This window comes from Alosa alosa, chromosome 3, assembly GCF_017589495.1.
Source record: "Alosa alosa isolate M-15738 ecotype Scorff River chromosome 3, AALO_Geno_1.1, whole genome shotgun sequence".
NCBI lineage: Eukaryota > Metazoa > Chordata > Actinopteri > Clupeiformes > Clupeidae > Alosa > Alosa alosa.
Window position 1 is genome coordinate 14,801,159 of NC_063191.1, and position 18,342 is coordinate 14,819,500.

Consider the following 18,342-nt stretch of genomic DNA (forward strand, 5'->3'; position numbering starts at 1 on the left):
ATATACAAGGAATTTGGTCTCTGCATTTATCCCATCCGTAAATTAGTGAACACACAGAGCACACAGTGAACACACAGTGAGGTGTAGCACACACTAACCCGGAGCAGTGAGCTGCCTTGCTACAGCAGCACTCAGGGAGCAGTGAAGGTTACTGTAGGTGCCTTGCTCAAGGGCACTTCAGCCGTTCCCACTGGTCTGGGATCGAACTGGCAACCCAAGCCCGAAGCCTAAACCAGTAGGCCACGACTGCCCCACGAGCGTGTCTCCTTGGATTTTTTTTAGTTCTAATTTTTAGAACAGTGGGTTGATATACAAAAAAGCATAAACAGTATATTAGCAAAACCTCCAAGGTTATTAACACTGAGGTTAGATTTCAAAGATCATGTGTCAAATGAACTTAAAAAAGCACCAACTAATGGTCACAAACACAAGACAAATGGCCCATCTAACAGCAGTATACAGTAAGCAGCAATTGTCTGTACAATTAATAAGAATGTCCCATGCACTACTGTTTAATGCAAAGCCTTTTTATTATTTTTGTTATTTATTCAAACATCAGAATAGAATAGAATAGAATAGAATAGAATAGAAAAAAAAAAATGGCTCACCAGACATACAAGATAGATGGACATGCAGATAACATCTCAGACACAGATATCATTAGAAGAAGTAGAGTAAAAAACTTTATTATTTTCATGGACAAGTGCATCCCAGTGGATAAAGTGACGTAGGCCATTTAGTCATCCCAGTCTCTTTTTGCACAAAAGCCTTATAATAGTAAAAAACTCTTTCTTAACCCAAACTCTTTCTTAACCCAATGGAAAGAAAATAAATAATAATCAGGAGACGAAAACACAACAACCACCATCTCATAAACAACGATAAGAGACGGTTCAGAGCTTCGCATTCTTTGGTGTCGACAGTTGCCCCACTAAATCCATCACGTAGCCATCACTCCATGGCTCTGAAAAGAGCAAGGCTATAGAGCATCATCAAAACGGCATGGGGTGGATCGGATCACCAGGTGGGTCACAGCTTCCGACAGAACCTGTTACACCCTCTAAAGTTGTGAACACTGGATCCACCCTGACCCACACACTCAACCACAGTGTTGCCTACAGTTCATGAGTTCACCCACAGTAACAGCCCAGCCTCCCCCGCTGCCACCCCCATTAAAGTGCAAACACCTGTTCAAAGCATTACATTTACATATTACTGACCTAACTTGCCCCACAGCCTAGACTTCTAAGTCTAGGTATTTGATATATCAATGCTCTACTATACCCAGCTCTATGGACTGATCATTTGTCTTATGTCATAATGTCTTAGTCAAGAAAAAACTTTGATTGTAACCATCTTGCCTTCACCCCACCCACTTTATGTTTTTAAAATCAGTAAAAAGTTTATCAAAAACTAGAAATGGGACCTCAAACGCTGCTCTGTAAAGTCAGGGTCATGAACGTGAAATGTCATGTATTTGAGATGAAATGTGGATCTATTTTCAATGACAAACAACAGTCTGTAACTACTGTACTGTCTCAACTGTGAGGAGATGGTTCAACAACAATGTCTGTATCAAATGGACAATGTCTCTAACAAATAAGCAGCAGAGAATGTTTTTGGACAGTGAGGTAAAGTGGATGAAAGTCTTTTCCAGTAGTCACAAATGAACACTCCATGTGTCTCTTGTCAGGTCTTCACAAGCTGACAGCCATTTGATCATAGTTAGATTAGATTAGATGTTAGATTAAGCATGAAGAGCAGCTGTAGATAGTGAAACAGTCTTCAGTTGGTACTAGTTAAGGGAAATTGCATCTATTATGATTTTGTGACTGACAGTTAACACAAAAAATAACTTGAACTCTCTGGATGATGGCATCTGCAAAAATACTGATTTTCCACTGCTGCGATACAGTCAACTGTACACTTTCATATTAGGTATATAAAAACAATTCTAACAAGCTGCCATCTCAGGTCAATAAATACAATCCTTTAAGATTTTCAAGTTGCTCATGCTGAATGTTGGAGGAGCGTTGAATACAGCAACATGGACTTTGGAAAGTACCCAGAAGACCTTGTGATAGAGTTCTCTTCGAAGACATCTTTAGTCATAGATGGGGGGTTGCCCAATCTCTACTTCCTTCCTCTTTGAGGTGTCAAGCTTTGGCTCTTTGATAATTGCTGGAGCACACACACACACACACACACACACACACACACACACACACAGGTTTAGCTAGGTTATGATTCAATATTGTACTGCTCATCTTTGTAATAATGCAAGGGGATCATTGTGATCGTGAGGTATCACTAATGATTATCAGACTAGATAATCCACTTCATGTCACCAGCTCTATCTTTTGAGTGCTACCTCTGAAAAACAGCCCATTTCAGGAACACAACATTAACAGTTTGGACAGCTACATACTTCACACATTGTTAGTAGCTCATTCTGTGTTGTGGTGATGAATCATATGTGGGAAGTACTTGCGCTCAAGAGTAGGTAATTATAATATGCAGTTCTGATTAGGCTGAGTAATTTTCTTGTGAAATACAAAGGGGAACAAGATACGGTCACACGTGAACTCACAAGTACAGTAGGCATACAAACATATTCCCACACATGTGCATACTCGCATACTACACAAAATACACATACACGCACCCACAGACACCCATATAACACATCCACACACACACACACACACACACACACACACACACACACACACAAGACATACTGTAAGTATACATAAAAATACTCACATTCGCACATACTGTAGACACACAAACTTTTTTTTTTATCTGGTAGATATGTCTTGTCAGCAGTAAGTACCAGCAGTTCCACTAAGCAAGATTGCAAGAGGGGTTTCTCACACAGCAGAGGTCATACCATCCAGTTCGATTGATACTTCATGAGGTGCATTACCATTCTCTGCATTGGAAACATACTCAAGGATCTGATCTGATCTGCTCAAGGACCATCTGATCCAACTGAATTAAAAAATAAATAAATTCTGATGTGATCTTTCTGATACAAACTTCTGGTTTATCATGCACATTTACACGCAGGGCCATGCAGATAGATAACACATTTACACATTTATTTATACTGAGAGTTGAATTCATCAAAATGTTTTAAAAGATAACATTCTTTGTTTCAGTTTAGTAGCCTTATTAGTTCACGAGTGTAAGAAATAAAAGCAAAGATATACACACAGTTTATATTATTGAAAGATAAATTGTAGTTGGAATGGCACATTTTATAGAAGACTAACACACATCGTAGTATAACAAGTCGTTTTCAAAGCACATGCTGTTTTCTTATCACATTTTTTAGAAAATGTCTCTCGGGTCCATCCATGGGCTAACATCATGCATTGAAGTGTTGCATTGCTGTGTTTGCGTTGCTCATGTCAGAAATTGGAAAATGTACCAGCCAATCAAATAGCAGTTATGCAAATTAACAAAGATGCTCTCAACATCATCCATGATGGTGAACCAAGTTCAGTAGATGGTCCGAGATGTCCGTATTTGCAAAAACAGAATTTCATGAATATGCCCAGACCTAACTGTTGACTAGTGTCTGAGTCACATGTGATGTATATACCATCTGACATAATCAAAAAATCACCACAATTTACACAGGATCATTGTGACACAGTGCAGATCTTACCCTCAGTCAGGTTAGGTGTTTCCTGTGGCGCACTACCATTCTGTACATTCACAACAACATGCCCATTCATGATGCTTGATGGGTCTGACAAAGAATACAGAGATACACATAGATCTGTTTGCTTAAATCCTGATATTACACAGACAAATGGACTTGTCCAGTATAAATGTGCATGCTTAATGCAATGGTCCTGTTACATGACAGACCTAAAAAAGAGTATGCAACTATGTGTTTGCTGGGAAACATCCAAAAAAAGTTCTATGGCAGTATGGTTGTTATGTCTTTTTTTGTTATATTCTATGAACACCCTATGAGTAATGAGAAACTAACAGTCTGTTATAAAAATGTTTATAAACAGACTGCTACAAAATGTTTCATCTCACCTGCAACTTTCCTTGATAGATCTGCAGTTGCTGGAGTGTACATTCCTGGTGTCACAGAAGAAAAATAAGTCCTGGGGCTTCCTTGCATAATTTATCTAAATTATAAAATGTGGATGTGCATGGCATGCATATGTGCATGAGTGTGTGTGTGTGTGTGCATGTGTGTGTGTGTGTATGTGTGTGTTTATGTGTGTGTGTGTGTGTGTGTGCATGTGTGTATGTGTGTGTGTGTGTGTGTGTGTGTGTGTGTGTGTATGTGTGTGCATGTGTGTATATATGTGTGTGTGTGTGTGTGTGTGATGAGGGTGCGGATGCGGCTTGGGGAGTTGAATTGAACAGTTGTTCAATAGAAACAACTTCCTTCAACCTCATTCTTCTTTTACCACTTTCTTCTTTGAGTACACTTTTACTAAGCTTCTGAACTACAGCCTCTGACAGTCTTGTTGTGTTTGTGAAGTAGGACTGGTACCTTAAGGTCTCCTTTGCAATGTAGCTTGAATGTTAATCCTCATTTTCTTAAGTCCCTTTTGTTAAAAGTGTCCACTAAATTAATAAATAAACTGTAAATGTAAATGTAAAAGTATAGCTTACCAGTTCTATTTTTCCTACAGCGATGGATTCTTAACACAATTAAGATAACAGCAATTCCACCAACAATGGCAACTACAATTCCAGCAATTATTCCTGCAAAGGAAAGCCCACAAAGTGTAGTTTAATACACTTTATAAAGTATATTATTGTGCATAAATATTAAGCTGCAGACATATGATTTATATACTGATATACTAAGATAGTTATATACTGTTTATACTGTAGAGACACACAAACAGAGGTGTACAAAGAAAGATGCACAGAGATGGGCATGTGTGTGTGTGTGTGTGTGTGTGTGTATTCACACTCAAGAGGACTTCCTCTGGAAACTACTTGGTTTTCAATAAAAAAAAAGAAACAAACAGAAAAAAGGAAAGCAAAAGCCATATCCTGCTTGATAACCCAGATAACCCAGCACACTCACCTAAAGGAAAGTCATCTGTCAGAGAGAAGCTTCTGATCGCCCAGCTCACTGGATTACTGAAGTTACAGATGTAGACCTCAGACCTCTTCTCCACAGTCCACATGTTTCCACTATTCCTGTTCCCCTTCCTATCTGTCCAGGAGAACTGTGTGTGCTCACTGCTGTCCTCTCCCTCACAGGTCAGGGTGCAGCTGGTAGAGTTGCAGTCTGTAGTGATGTTAGGCTCCTTAACCGGATCTGTTCAAGGACAAGAATTTTACAATATCATCTGATTGTGATGACACCCAATGCATGTATTGTGCTAGTAGCAACTCATCATTTGAGAAAAAAGTACCTTATATGAAATAAATGTGCTATATTTTTGGGAAATTGGCTTATTTGCTGGCTAACTCTGAGTTAAGGTATGTGTGTTATAACCCAGTCTGCAGTGGTGGAGGAAGTACTGAACCTCAGTACTTAAGTAAAAGTACAAATACACAGAGAAATATTTACTTTAGTAAAAGTAAAAGTACCACAATGACAACCCTACTTAAGTAAAAGTAAAAGTACCTGCTTTTAAATGTACTTTAAGTATTAAAAGTAAAGTATTTGCATAATGATTTATTCTCTTAATATCTATATTCTAAAAGGAAAAATCAGTATGGGCTGTGGCATTTTAATTAAGCTAGTTTTAGGTTATACTCGACTAGATAGTTTTAAGTTAATGCAATTGTGCTTACCATCTGTGGCCCAGTTTACATTCTGACCTACAATTCTAGAGACTGTAATTCTGGTTATCTACTAAGGTGATCTGCTGAGTAATATCATTCAGCAAAACACGAGAGCCTGAAGTTTAACGGGGGTAGACAAGGGAAACGTCGGGTGGATCGTAATGCCAATTATGCTGATTGAACAGAAAAGTTGCTGAGAAAGGTGTCTTTAAGATTAAGTTCAGTTTCACTTGGCGCAGACGATAGACATTGAATGAGCCACGTTACTACCCCAATTGTAGGCTATGCATCTTTATTTAATCACACACAATTAAGGAATATTTCCTAATCTGGAAAATGTTATGTTTTTTTCGCCACCGGTTCATTAATAGTCTACCATTCATTTGTGCCGCAAATGATCAGGCGTGGTGACAGAAGCATGGGCATAGCCTGTAACTTCGCTGATCCGCGGATAGCAATCTCATCGGAGAGGAGGCCCTAACGCTGCAGATAACAGACAGAGAAAGGCATCAAGGTCTGGTGAATATAGCCTACCCGAATGCAGATGGCTACAAGCTCACTCTTTGCCTGGTCTAGACTAGAAGCTTATGTTTCTAAGAATGCACGTGGCTCCAGAATCTTTGGTAGCAACCCCCGTAAAACAAACATGTTTGTCAGAGAGAAAAAAAAAAAACTGATCATAAAATGTATCGTAAAAGGAAACGATGGTGTTGTAGAAATGTAGCGGAGTAAAAGTACAGATAATTGCTGTAAAATGTAATGAAGTAAAAGTCAAAAGTATGCACTATAAATGTTACTTAAGTAAAGTACAAATACGTGGAAAATTTACTTAAGTACAGTAACAAAGTATTTGTACTTCGTTACATTCCACCACTGCCAGTCTGACATTGTTAGCTTAGCATAATTCATTAGAAGAGGGTTATTCCAGTTAGCCTATAGCTAAAAAGGTGCTATAAACCCTTTCAATCTGTTCCTAGAGCAGATTTAAAGCTTCAAAATTAATGCAGATAAATTATAATGAAAATGTACAAAACTTGTAGTTTTAAACTAGTGTAGTGCTCTTCCACTAAGTCCACTTTTAAAACTTTTTTTCTCGTTTTTGTTTATCCCCGAGTTACCATTAGCTCAATGTTGTTTTCTGTGCCATAGGAAATGGCTAAGGAATGCACGTGTGTTTGTGGTTGAAAGGATAACTGGAACAATCCACATTCATTGAATTATGCTAAGCTAAGATAGCGGTATCAAACTGGGTTGTTGCATGCAGAGAGAATAGAGGGGTATGTGTCCTCTTATCTAACTCTGGTGTAGATGACAAATGAGTTAATCTCCCAAAAAGAGTGTTACTTTAAAGCATGCAGTTCAATTTGATGTTTTTGCAAGAGGTGCACCATGTAAATAATCCATATTTTTGGAAATGGTACATGAGTACATCAGTATGTTGTACTTTGACAACATACTGATGGTGTCAAATGTGTCAGGTTGTGAAAACAATTGACCACAAAATGCACTGAAGGAGGAACTAAAAGAAAAACTAGTATTTGACACAAAACTTGACACTACTTCCTTATGTATTTCATGATTGGGGATAATGGTGCCACAATGATATCAACTTGTGACATTTTTTAAATTCTAAAAGACATCTTGCAAAATATACACAGACAATTACATTAAATAGGCCTACATAAATATTTAACACACAAAACACACAAAAACAAACATGTGACTTTATAATCTTACACTATGGGTCTATAGTCTTCTACTATCTGACCGTCTTGTATTACATGCACATTTTGAGACAAAGGGAGACATTTTACTTACCAAGAACAGTAAGTTGCATTCTCAAGTCGTTCTCCTTGTCGTTTATCTCCACTGAGTAAGTCCCATTGAAATGTGGCTGCAGGTTTGAAATGGTCAACACCCAGGTTTGGTTGTCCACTGTAGCCGAGCAGTTGAAGATGCGAAAAACTGTTATACCTTCATCTCCTTTCAACCATTCAGCAACTTTATCCTTGTTATGTTTCCAGATAATGGACATTACTGTTTTGTCTTTTGTTACTTGCTCTGGTGAAAGGCTAATAGACCCACCTCTGATGCCAAATATGTCACCTGCAGAGACTTGAGAAAAAGGTTGGATTAGACAGAGAATGTCACAAAGCACAGTTCACATACACATGATGAGTTTAGGATTCCCTGTCAATATCTATCTGAGTTCAAAGCAAACGCATGTGTTGATTGTTATAAATGCCTCCCTAAGTCCCCCCAGAAAGTATTCTGTTGTTTCAATTCTTTAACCAACCTACATTACCATGAGGTTTATTATTCTAAGGTTGACAAATTAAACAAGGATCTGAAAGGTGCCTTGCTGGTTTTAACCACTCCAGCACTCGTTGCTCATGTCAGGGTTATGTCAGGTCAGGCTGTTTGCACTGCAGGCTAACATAACTCAATGACAAAAGATGGCTAATTTCCCCATTGATAATGTTGTACTGCAAGTGAATGATTCTGAGGGAAAACACCTTTAAGGATATAGTACTAGGTTGGAACATGACAAAACTTCATGGATAACAGATTTCGTCAAGCAATTCAATAGCAAGACTGTTAAACATGTTATGACAACTCCCTCAAAACCACATGACCACAATGGCGCGGAAGCCATTAAAAATAAAAGAAATCTGCTGAAATGTTGTCCCATGACTCAAGAAAGGACAAAAAAGAAACATAATTAATAAACTTACCTTGTGCCACTGAGGTGAAAATCAAAAGACTAGCCATTATACATTCTGAAGTAGCCATTTTCAGTGTTCTCCCGAAGACAGACTCTTCTGTTCTGCGTCTATACTTTCACATTGCCAGTCATGCTCTCATAGCAGTGGAGGAGGGGCAAATATCAACTTCCTATTATACCATTATAGTCTGTCAACTTTCCACTAAGTTTTGTTTTTTTTTCTTTAAAAAGACCATACCGAACAGACAGAATATCTGTTCAGTAGAGTCTTTTTAAAGAAAATAAAACTACAACAACAAAACAAAACAACGAAAAAACACCAACAGGCAGAACAGCTTTTCAGTCGAGGAATCAGAGAATGGCCTTATGAGAAAACTCGACATAGTGTTAACAGAACAAAACACAGGACCATGCAGATGTTGACACAACTGTAAACTCCCCCAACTCCCTCCTCAACATTATTTGTTGCTGAAGCTTTTGGTATTGTTTTGAATGTTTCATTGTGTCGATGCCAATGTCCTCCAAATTTCAGTAACTTCATCACTATCAAAAGCATGTGACCCTGCAAGGCCTGCCCCTCAGCCATTACAATCCTTAGGGGATCTCTTAGTAGTTATTATTATGAGTTATTATTATTAATTATAATAATAATTATTATTATTATTATTATTATTATTATTTCCTAGGGTTAGGGTTATTAATAATAATAATAATAATTTTGGGGTTTGAAAATATGTGGATTCAAAATAAACCAGAATTGAACAGACCTATGGATTGTGTTTTCAATGACAGAATACTCAGAGCCGTTTATAGATCTATATATACAGCTCTGAAAATATTTGTGGCTCAGCTCCCTCTTGTGGTGTAAGAGCTGCATTCATTTATATTAAAACCCAAAGATAACTGCTCTCTCTGGGGTCAGCCCTATGTTCCCACATTTCTAAGGTCAGAGATAGGGTTTAGGGTGGTTAGGGTTAGTGTTAGGCCTGAGGTGTGGGTGGGTGGGTTAGGGTTAGAGAACATAGGGCTGTGTGAACATAGGGCTGTGGGAACATAGGCACGCTCTCCTCTCTACATAGTGGATTCCCAGCCCATTGACATTATTCCTTGCTGACTATAGGCTTGTTGTTGTTGTCTATAAGTTGAGGAACACTTCTAACACGAGTTTGGGGAATTCTAAGCCTAGTTAGCTACCCTGGCTGCAAAAAAAGGGTGAATCTAGATTTCTAGGCTACTAGTTAGCCTATGTGCTTGAAGAAATGTCTCAGGGCATACTAAAACTTTTGTCAATGACAGACTGATGGTTTTGGGCCGGGGCCTGCCCTTGTGATTTAGTGATTTATTCCACTGGTCTAATGGGATTCAGATGGACTGAGGAGAGGAGCAGAGCAGAGCTACCATAAAACAAGCGTCCTGGGAGGGAGGGAGGCTCAGGCAGAAACTACCCTGGCTCATCTCACTGCCTCTACAATATGAAGGACATGTGCTGCTCTCATGCCCCACTGCAGAGGCGCCTCTCTTGTTAGTGTCATCTTCACATACCCACTTGTTACCCAGTCACAATATCATGGTGTGGTGATGGTACTTAGGTAAGCTAGTTATGCATTTCTAATGGTCTGTAGAAATGTAAACTTTTTATCAAGACTTACTGAGATTTCAGTGAGCAGCATCTAACTATCTTAATATGTTATACCAACTGATACCTCACTACTATTATACCAACTGATACCTCACTACTGATATACCAACAGATACCTCACTACTGATATACCAACTGATACTTCCTTACTGTTTTACCAACTGATACCTCACTACTGTTATACCTTACCAACTTTTAGCCCACTCTTTACATACCCACTTGCTACCTTGTCATATTATGATAATGGTACTTGTCTGAAAGAAAGTATACATGTTTTTCAGTAGTCTGTTTAAAGGTAGACTTTTATCAAGATTTCTTTTAATTTAGGCTTTTCCAAGCAGATTTGATTGTTGAGATATTGTTTTGGAGTTTAATTTGGAGTCTAATTTTGTTCTGGATTCATGTGAACATTAAAATTGCATGATGAGGTGATTAGTTATGTACAACATGTTGATCCTGATAAGCCTAAAATTCATGCCTACTGGTCCAAAAGGAAAAAATCATCATAGTATGTCTACTGTCTAGAGCCCTGGATATGTACAAAGAAACTCTCCATTTATGAAATGAGAACATCGAAGGACGTTCTGGGGACTTCGGTGACATTGAATAAATATGGCAGAGAAGCAAGAAATTCTCTATGAACATATGCATATTAGTGACATTCCAGGTCATGATTGTGTCACTATGGAGCCCAGTAATTGCTTTGAGATTAAAGAGAACAAGATTTATTTTTTACCAACTGGAAACCTAATTTAGTAACATGAATTAATAATGTTTGGCTAGACCCAGAGGTGATTGCAAAATGCTCACGATAATGACAAGATATCAAACACAGATCATCATAATACAAGTTACTGCTCTGGGAAAGTCACCTCAGATGTTGAATACTATTACTTGAATGAGTGAACAGTTTTTTTTTTTGGCCTTGACCTTGTGGAAGTGTCCTTGATGTTGATGCTTTGCATAGCAATCTCTGTCATCGGTGTATGAGTGTGTATGAATGGGTGAATGTGAAGCATAAAAAGCGCGCAAAATAAATGCCATCCGCTTACTGTGTTTCGTATGTTTCTTTTTTTTTCCGCGATGTTAGGCGGTTTCTAAGCTAAAACATTTTTTGACACATAAAGCAAACATCACCTCACCATCCGCTAGCTGCCTGTCCCCTGAATACACTGTGAAAAATGTGGTCTCTTTCTGAGCTAGCTCTTTGTTTTGTTTGAACGTCAACAGAAGTGATGTTACCCAACATCCCTTTAGAGCACCTTTAAAAACTGGCTAGTGATTTCACAGAATAAAAATGAGATAGAGAGAGAGAGAGAGAGAGAGAGAGAGAGAGAGAGAGAGAGAGAGAGAGAGAGAGAGAGAGAGACCCCCCAGTTTTGGACTTGGCTTTCCTTGCCTGTGTTTGTGACTTGGTTGGTGTCCCCAGTCTCTTTTGCTGACTGATTTGTGCACTTTACTGTAACTCAGGGGTCGGCAATCCGCAGCCCTTTAGCCACTCTCTGTTGGCTCCCTGGCTTTGTTTAAATATTTAAGTTAATAAAATATTTTTCACAATTTCTTAAAAATGAACGTTATAGATACAAATATTTTTTTTATCAGTTTTAAGCTTTAATACATTCTTACGTTATAAACTTGTGAAAATATGTAGCCTGTAGCCTACGCCGTGTAAAATGTGTAAAAAACATATGTTTATTTGAACGCGTCATAGGCTATGTCACATCCTTGGGTCCCTTTAACTCTAACTTTTAACTTTGGCTTGATTGGACAAGCAAGCGATGGTGTCAAACTCCCTAAAAAGTTGTGGAGTAAAACAGATCAATTAAATAATCAATTAAATGCTTGGACGAATGTTTGCCTTAACCACCACTGCGACTGAATTATCGGCGGGATGCCTGATCTGCATCAAGAGGACACGCAAAATGTAATGTTGAAGACATCTCGAAAGTAGATCATTCTGAGAGGGCAGATATCCATGCAGACCAAATAGCCTACAACATTGTGGAAAATAGCTTACCATGCCATGCAACATTGTGGAAATTAAAGTTGCCAGGGCAGCCCGGCGATTCGAGTAGTTTTGTGTGATCCTCAGGGAAAAAATGAAATCGCTATGGAACATTGTATTTGGACACTGAGCAAAAATGCCTACATAGCCAGCAGCAATATCCTTATAATAGGCCTAATTGTATTGTATTATGATTATTATTACAATTGATGCTGTTTTATAATGTGGAGCAACAGGGAAAATGGGATAAGAACAGTTTAGAATCAACTTAAAGACGCAGCAGTCTATTTTGAACCACTCAACTGTTTGATTAGCCTCTTTCTTTTTAAACGTATTTGCCAACCCTTGATTCAGGTGATGTTGATGAGCTAATTCAGACCAATAGGCTGGAGACTGCGTGTATTTGAAGGGCTTAAATGTTGTTGCGGCCCCCAGAAAGTAATTTTTACAATTTTTGGTCAAAAAATGGCTCTTTTGAAAGTAAAGGTTGCCGACCCCTGCTGTAACTCCTGTTTTCTTCTCAGCCTGCAGAAACGTCTGTGCAGCCACCTGCGTGCTGTGTGAAAGCGCTGCGTTATTGGGGCAACGCCGGGGAGCGGGCAGGGCACTTAAGCGGCACAGTGTGATGAGAGCTGGATCGATGCCAGTCTGCAGACACAACCGTGCCCTGGCACTCGGTGCCCCCCTCTCCCCAGTGTCGGCGATAACGCTGCGCTGGCATTTCCCGGGAGCTATCCTAAGGAGGTGTGCATGCGAATGGGCTCTTTTATCTTGAGGGGTGTCAGGGGGGGCGTGGGATAGTCGGTGATCAGGGACGGCAGCTCAGGCAGAGGCCAGATGTTTTACCTGCACCTAGGGACGGAAAAGGCCAGCATCACAACTAAGCATTTGGGGACATGATATATTGCACTTCTTAAGCTTTTGCTCAGATCAAAGTGTGATTTTCACTGAAAGCATAATTATGTGAAAGGATACAGTATATTTCTACCTTCAATCTATATCCAAATGCTTGTTCTTTTTCTAAATAGAAAATGACAGACCACCTAATGCATTCCCTTCCCCCCTTCCTCTCTCCCCAATCTCTGTTCCTCTCTCTCTCTCTCTCTCACACACACACACACACACACGCACACACACGCACACACACACGCACAACTACACTTTCCATTTTGTACATTAACTGCACTGCCTTCAGCTGGGCAACCCCCTGCATAACAGATGGCTTTTGCACGTTGGCGCTGCAGCTATCATGCTGGCTTCAGACACGGCTTTGAGCAGCATGGCCTCTAACCCTGCCCCGGGCTACCTGTTCATGGAAGATCAGCCCCTCTGTCTACCAGTGGGAGACAAGGTCAGGGTGGATAAGAGGAAACACTGATATGAACAAATGCCAACCCAACTACACGGTTTAGTTTAGTTTAAGCCACTAGATGGCGCCCTAAGCCTTTTAAAAACAGACAGGTAGTTATTTAATTCAGTATGCAGGGTGGTTGTTTCTGGAGGTGCTCTACTCTACTGCAGCACAATGTACCTGTGTCTGCTCTCTAATGTCTGTCAGTAGTTGTTTTAATAGAAACATTAAGGAATTGTTGGGTTTATTAAGGTCATCTCTTTGCCATTCCTAATAGTTGGATATGCAGTGGTGAGATTAAAATTAAAAGCACTTTATGCTTATGGGCTTCACCTGCCTTGACACAGTTATCTGCCTGATCACAGTTATCTCTTCAGATGATAATGTTTTTTTTAATAACATTCAACATCTTCTTTCAGACTGGCTTCCTTGAGGCATTATTCAATCTGTAGTGCTGCAGTGCTGTGGGCAAAATCCTTGAAAAATCCTCCAGTACTACTGAAGCCAATCAGCAGACTGATGCTACCCTTAGGTTTGCCAGGTAAATTTAATCATGTGAATTGTTCTCTATAAAATTCAGAATGTAACATTTGTTTTTAATATTCTGACTTTAGGCTAACTGGCCAACTGGATGATGATGAGGCAGACACAAGGAAATGGTTGAAGGGTAACATCCTGGCATCACTCTTTTTTAAAAAGTAGAGAAGTTACTAGCTTTATAAATGTCTTACGATTCAGTTTTCCTTTAATAAAACTGAATCGTTTAATAAAAATGGGTTGTGAGACTGATGTTCATGAATATGTTTGAAGATGTAAACATCACACTTCCTACAGATAAATTGCAGCCAAAATGGATGATCTTACTTCAATGTATCAATTTATTATTTAAAGAATACTAAGCAGATTCTAGGCATCTACGCTGACTATACCTTGTTGGACTAGAAGACGGATAAACCTGAAAGACTACCCATTTAGCAATGCTAAACCTCACCCTGATGACCATGGGGAGTGAAATTTGTAATGTTCTAGGTCATGCGATTACACATGCGTTTGTCAAGTAGTAGCAGGAGAGACAGAGACAGAGGAGGAAGAAGAGGATGTTATTCATACTACTGCTGTCAGTGTCAACATATTACAGACGGACACAAATGACATTAGAAGTAAACGGCACATAGTGAAGTTGTGGAGTGCTCTTTTTCTCTTCCCCATGTTTGCAAATCACTCCCCCGCACTACTGGACAGTCCATCATCACATCCAAGACAGACTGCCAGCATTATTGATCTGGCAGGGAGTCTGTGGTGGACAGCCAGGGCAGGGCCATGCATTTAGTTTAAAAGAAAAGAAAGAAAAGAATTGAATGGAATGGAAGAAGGAATGAAGAGAGACAAAGAGAGAAAGAAAGAAGATGGAGAAAATGGCTTCACGTTCACCTGCAGAGCAGCGGTTGCCTGGCCAAGGCAGAGGTGAGGAAAAGTATGAGCAACGGCATGAAAGGGAGTGAATGAGCACATTGAAATATTCGTGTCAATTCCCTTAAAGCCCTGCTGCGTATGTCGCTCAGTGAAAGGCCTGCCCTTGTGAAGGACTAGTTAAAATCCATATCTGTACAGGCTATACGCACAGCGAGCATGCAAAGCAAATATCTTGGTTCTTTTTCTGGTAATCATTTCTGGTAAACATTTCACAGCGATCTCACTTCATTGTTTTGCCAATTCAGCATCTAGTTTAGTCATCTATGCCAGTAACAGAACCAATCAGAACCCATTGCTGAGTTGATCAAGGCATGTTGAGTGGGGAAGCCCTCGTGTAAACCTAGAGAGCTGGACAGAGTGATGTGTCACAGGTCACACAGTGACCCTGCCAGAAATGCACATTTGTCCACATCTTTGAGCTTTGAGAGGGCAATACCAGTTTTCGTTTTTTTTTTTAGCTTACAACATCCAAAAATATTATATAGATAATGTAATCATTCCATATTGTCTGTGTCGTCCTGATATCCCCTGAAGTTAGCATGCAACCAAGCTAGTGGTGAAAAGGCTCTCTTGTAATACCACGTTCCACCACTTGTGGCCGCTGTATTAAAGGACCAGTATGTAGGAAATAATGGAAAATAAATGGTAACCATTCCAAAAATGATCACCATATGTTGTCAGAGAGTAAGGAAACACGATGAATTGAAGTAATGTTTTGAACGATTAATTCTAGAATAGCATATTAATAATGGGCTGGCGTGTCCTCCTATTTGTGTTGCCAAATTAGTAAAGGCCAACTGTCAACTTGCTGTCAGTTATAGTCATGAACGCCTACGAGAGGCAGGCAAATTTCCAAAATTAAAACAAGAAACAAATTAAGTGGACATCGGAGGAGCTTCCTGATATGGCGACGTCTTCGTCAAACGAAGAATATCAAGTCTGACGCAGAGCTGGCCATATTTCTCCACAACAGGTAGCCTAGGCTAAACTTCATCTGCATCGCTAACTTCAGCTAGATGCTAAATATGTTACGTTGGTTAGAGAGGTATTTTTTTTCCACTGTTTCCGTAATGTGTAGCTGGGTCATGGTTGGAGAAAGGTTAAAGCAGCTGCAGGTCAACTAACGTTAGCTAAGTCTTAATTACATCTGGCAACCCAGAAGAGGCTCGCGTCTGGTAGTCTTGAGAACGTTCACCAGTGTTTTGATTTTGGCCTACAGAACGTTCGGTAACAATCCTACAAATCGCCCCTTTAAACACAACACAAGTCAATGGAAGAGTGCTGTGTGGCTGCGGTAGCATACAGAATACCACACGGCTCCTTTAAATGCTTGTAGTCACATTCCGCTGCAATCAAATGGATCTTATAAATCAGCCTCATCACCCTGTCCTTATGACTCCTCAGAGACAATTTTAGGGAGAGCGAACGTGTTCGGAGCACAAAGTCTGCAAGAGTTTTGTGGCTTATGAGCTACTGATATTCAGCTGACTTTAGACACTTTAGATGTTGCATTATGCTTATGTGTGTGTGTGTGTGTGTGTGTGTGTGTGTGTGTGTGTGTGTGTATGTCCGTGTGTGATTGTATGCATGTGACCCTTTGTTGAGCGCTGCCTGTGTGGATTCACTACCAATGAGTCCCATCCCCCGTCCGTCCCTCCTCAAGGCTTTCCAATACGGATGGAAATGAAAAAGGAAATGTCAATACCATTTGTGTCATTAAAACCCAACTCCGAGGCGAGGCGAGTTTCTTCTATAGCTTATTAACCCTGAGACTGTGCGTGACGACAATAAGAAAGCGGCTGGCTCGCCACGGCTAGGTAAAGCTGTTCTTTTTAGCATTCGCTTGTACGTTCTTGTATCAGCAAGCCGAAGGAGAGGTGGACGTCCGTCTGAGTTAATTAGTGGGGTCGAAGTCTCTCGCTGCCGGTGAGGGGTGATGGGGCCTTGTCAGACGGTGACCGACGGGTTTCGGCACCTCTTTGTAAACAGCCACTGAGACGGAGGATTAGCAAGGCTTATGTCAAGTTACGCTCCTCACCGGCCAAGGTTAAATGAGCATCCCGCAACCTTACACACACACACACACATAGACACACACACAAAAACACACAGACACACACCATCTTTCCTTCCCCAAATCCCCCTATGTTTGATGTATGCATTTTTCATGTAGCACAGATGAAGCCAAAGGAGGTGTCGATGGGGAGACACTGACTCCCGGGCGAGCTGAGGTGGATTTATCCAGAAGAGCTCTCAAGAGTGTGTGAGCAAGTCTCATTCCTTACATATGATTCAGTGGTGTGTGTGTGTGTGTGTGTGTGTGTGTGTGTGTGTGTGTGTGTGTGTGTGTGTGTATAGAAGTGGCTTCTATCTGCTCTGAAATGTGTTATTGCAGTGAATGCTGTTGTGACAAAAGCTTAGGACTGCAGGATAAGTCCGACTTGATACCTGTGGCTGTTGTGTAGTTTAAACGTATTCTAATGCTGTAGCTCTAACTCTGTAGTTTAAAAGTTTGAATGTTGAATTACTTAAATGTTATTATATACTTAAATGTCACCTCTGAAGCAGGCACTGTGCAATTTCAGGCAAAAAAAAAATTGGTATTGAGGACGAAGCGGTTAAAAAGTTAAATTTGAACGATTTGGTGAGACATTCCATTGTAATGCTAATTACATTGTTACATTCATCAAGCTCACATCCAGTCCCACTCTATGTTAATCGAGAACTTCCTCCACAGACTGTTTACGATTGTTCGCAAACGTTTGCCGAAAACTCAAGGCAAATAGAAAATTGTTCACCAACGTTCACAAACGTTTGCCTATGTTTGCGAATTTGAACGCACCTCAGTTCTGATCATTTAGATTGTAAGTAAGTAAGGAAGTCAGCAAGTCTTTTATTTATGTACCACATTTTTCAGTCACAGAATGTAGCAAAAATTGTATAGGAGACCCTGAGTGAGAACGCCTGGGAGACATTTCAGTTCTCTGCCATATCTGGCTAGCACACATACCTGCGTGACTATGTCAGTCTAAAGTGCACTACGCCGGGGATGCCATTTGAGGGCACCACTAATGTCTCGACATCAATTTAAACAGCTCTTGCAAGCTTTTGTGCTGTATTCAATTGCTGTGGAACAACTTGAGGTTGTGACATCTGAAAACAAGACTAAACCAATATTTTTTGCTCATATCACTCAACCAACGAGGCTACACCAGGTGCACACTGCATAACTGAAGCATTCTGTTTGATATTTTTTAATTTCGCACAGCGCTTTCACGTCTGATGTAGCCGGTTCATTGATTATAGTGGAAGCTAAGCTAAACGCCATACACTATATGAACAGAATGCTTCAATCGTGCACTTGG

At 40.0% G+C, this 18,342-nt stretch overlaps 1 protein-coding gene across 5 annotated transcripts; it reads right to left on the bottom strand.

Annotated features, from left to right (window-relative positions):
• Positions 1-670: 670 nt before the first annotated feature.
• On the bottom strand, positions 671-8,611 carry LOC125292177 (natural killer cell receptor 2B4). Of its 5 annotated transcripts, none has more exons than XR_007193151.1 (8): positions 8,520-8,611; positions 7,603-7,899; positions 5,075-5,311; positions 4,651-4,743; positions 4,060-4,104; positions 3,677-3,760; positions 2,878-2,994; positions 671-2,181 (listed from the first exon to the last, which is right to left on the bottom strand). XR_007193151.1 is itself a non-coding variant. In XM_048239369.1 (8 exons), the coding sequence occupies exons 1-7, from the start codon at positions 8,575-8,577 to the stop codon at positions 2,975-2,977; spliced, it is 834 nt and encodes a 277-aa protein (XP_048095326.1). In that variant the 5' UTR covers positions 8,578-8,611; the 3' UTR covers positions 671-2,181; positions 2,930-2,974. The 5 variants fall into 5 exon arrangements, 2 of the variants coding, with proteins under 2 accessions (XP_048095326.1, XP_048095325.1); XR_007193150.1 differs by having other exon boundaries at positions 2,837-2,994; XR_007193149.1 differs by having other exon boundaries at positions 2,767-2,994.
• Positions 8,612-18,342: the final 9,731 nt, after the last annotated feature.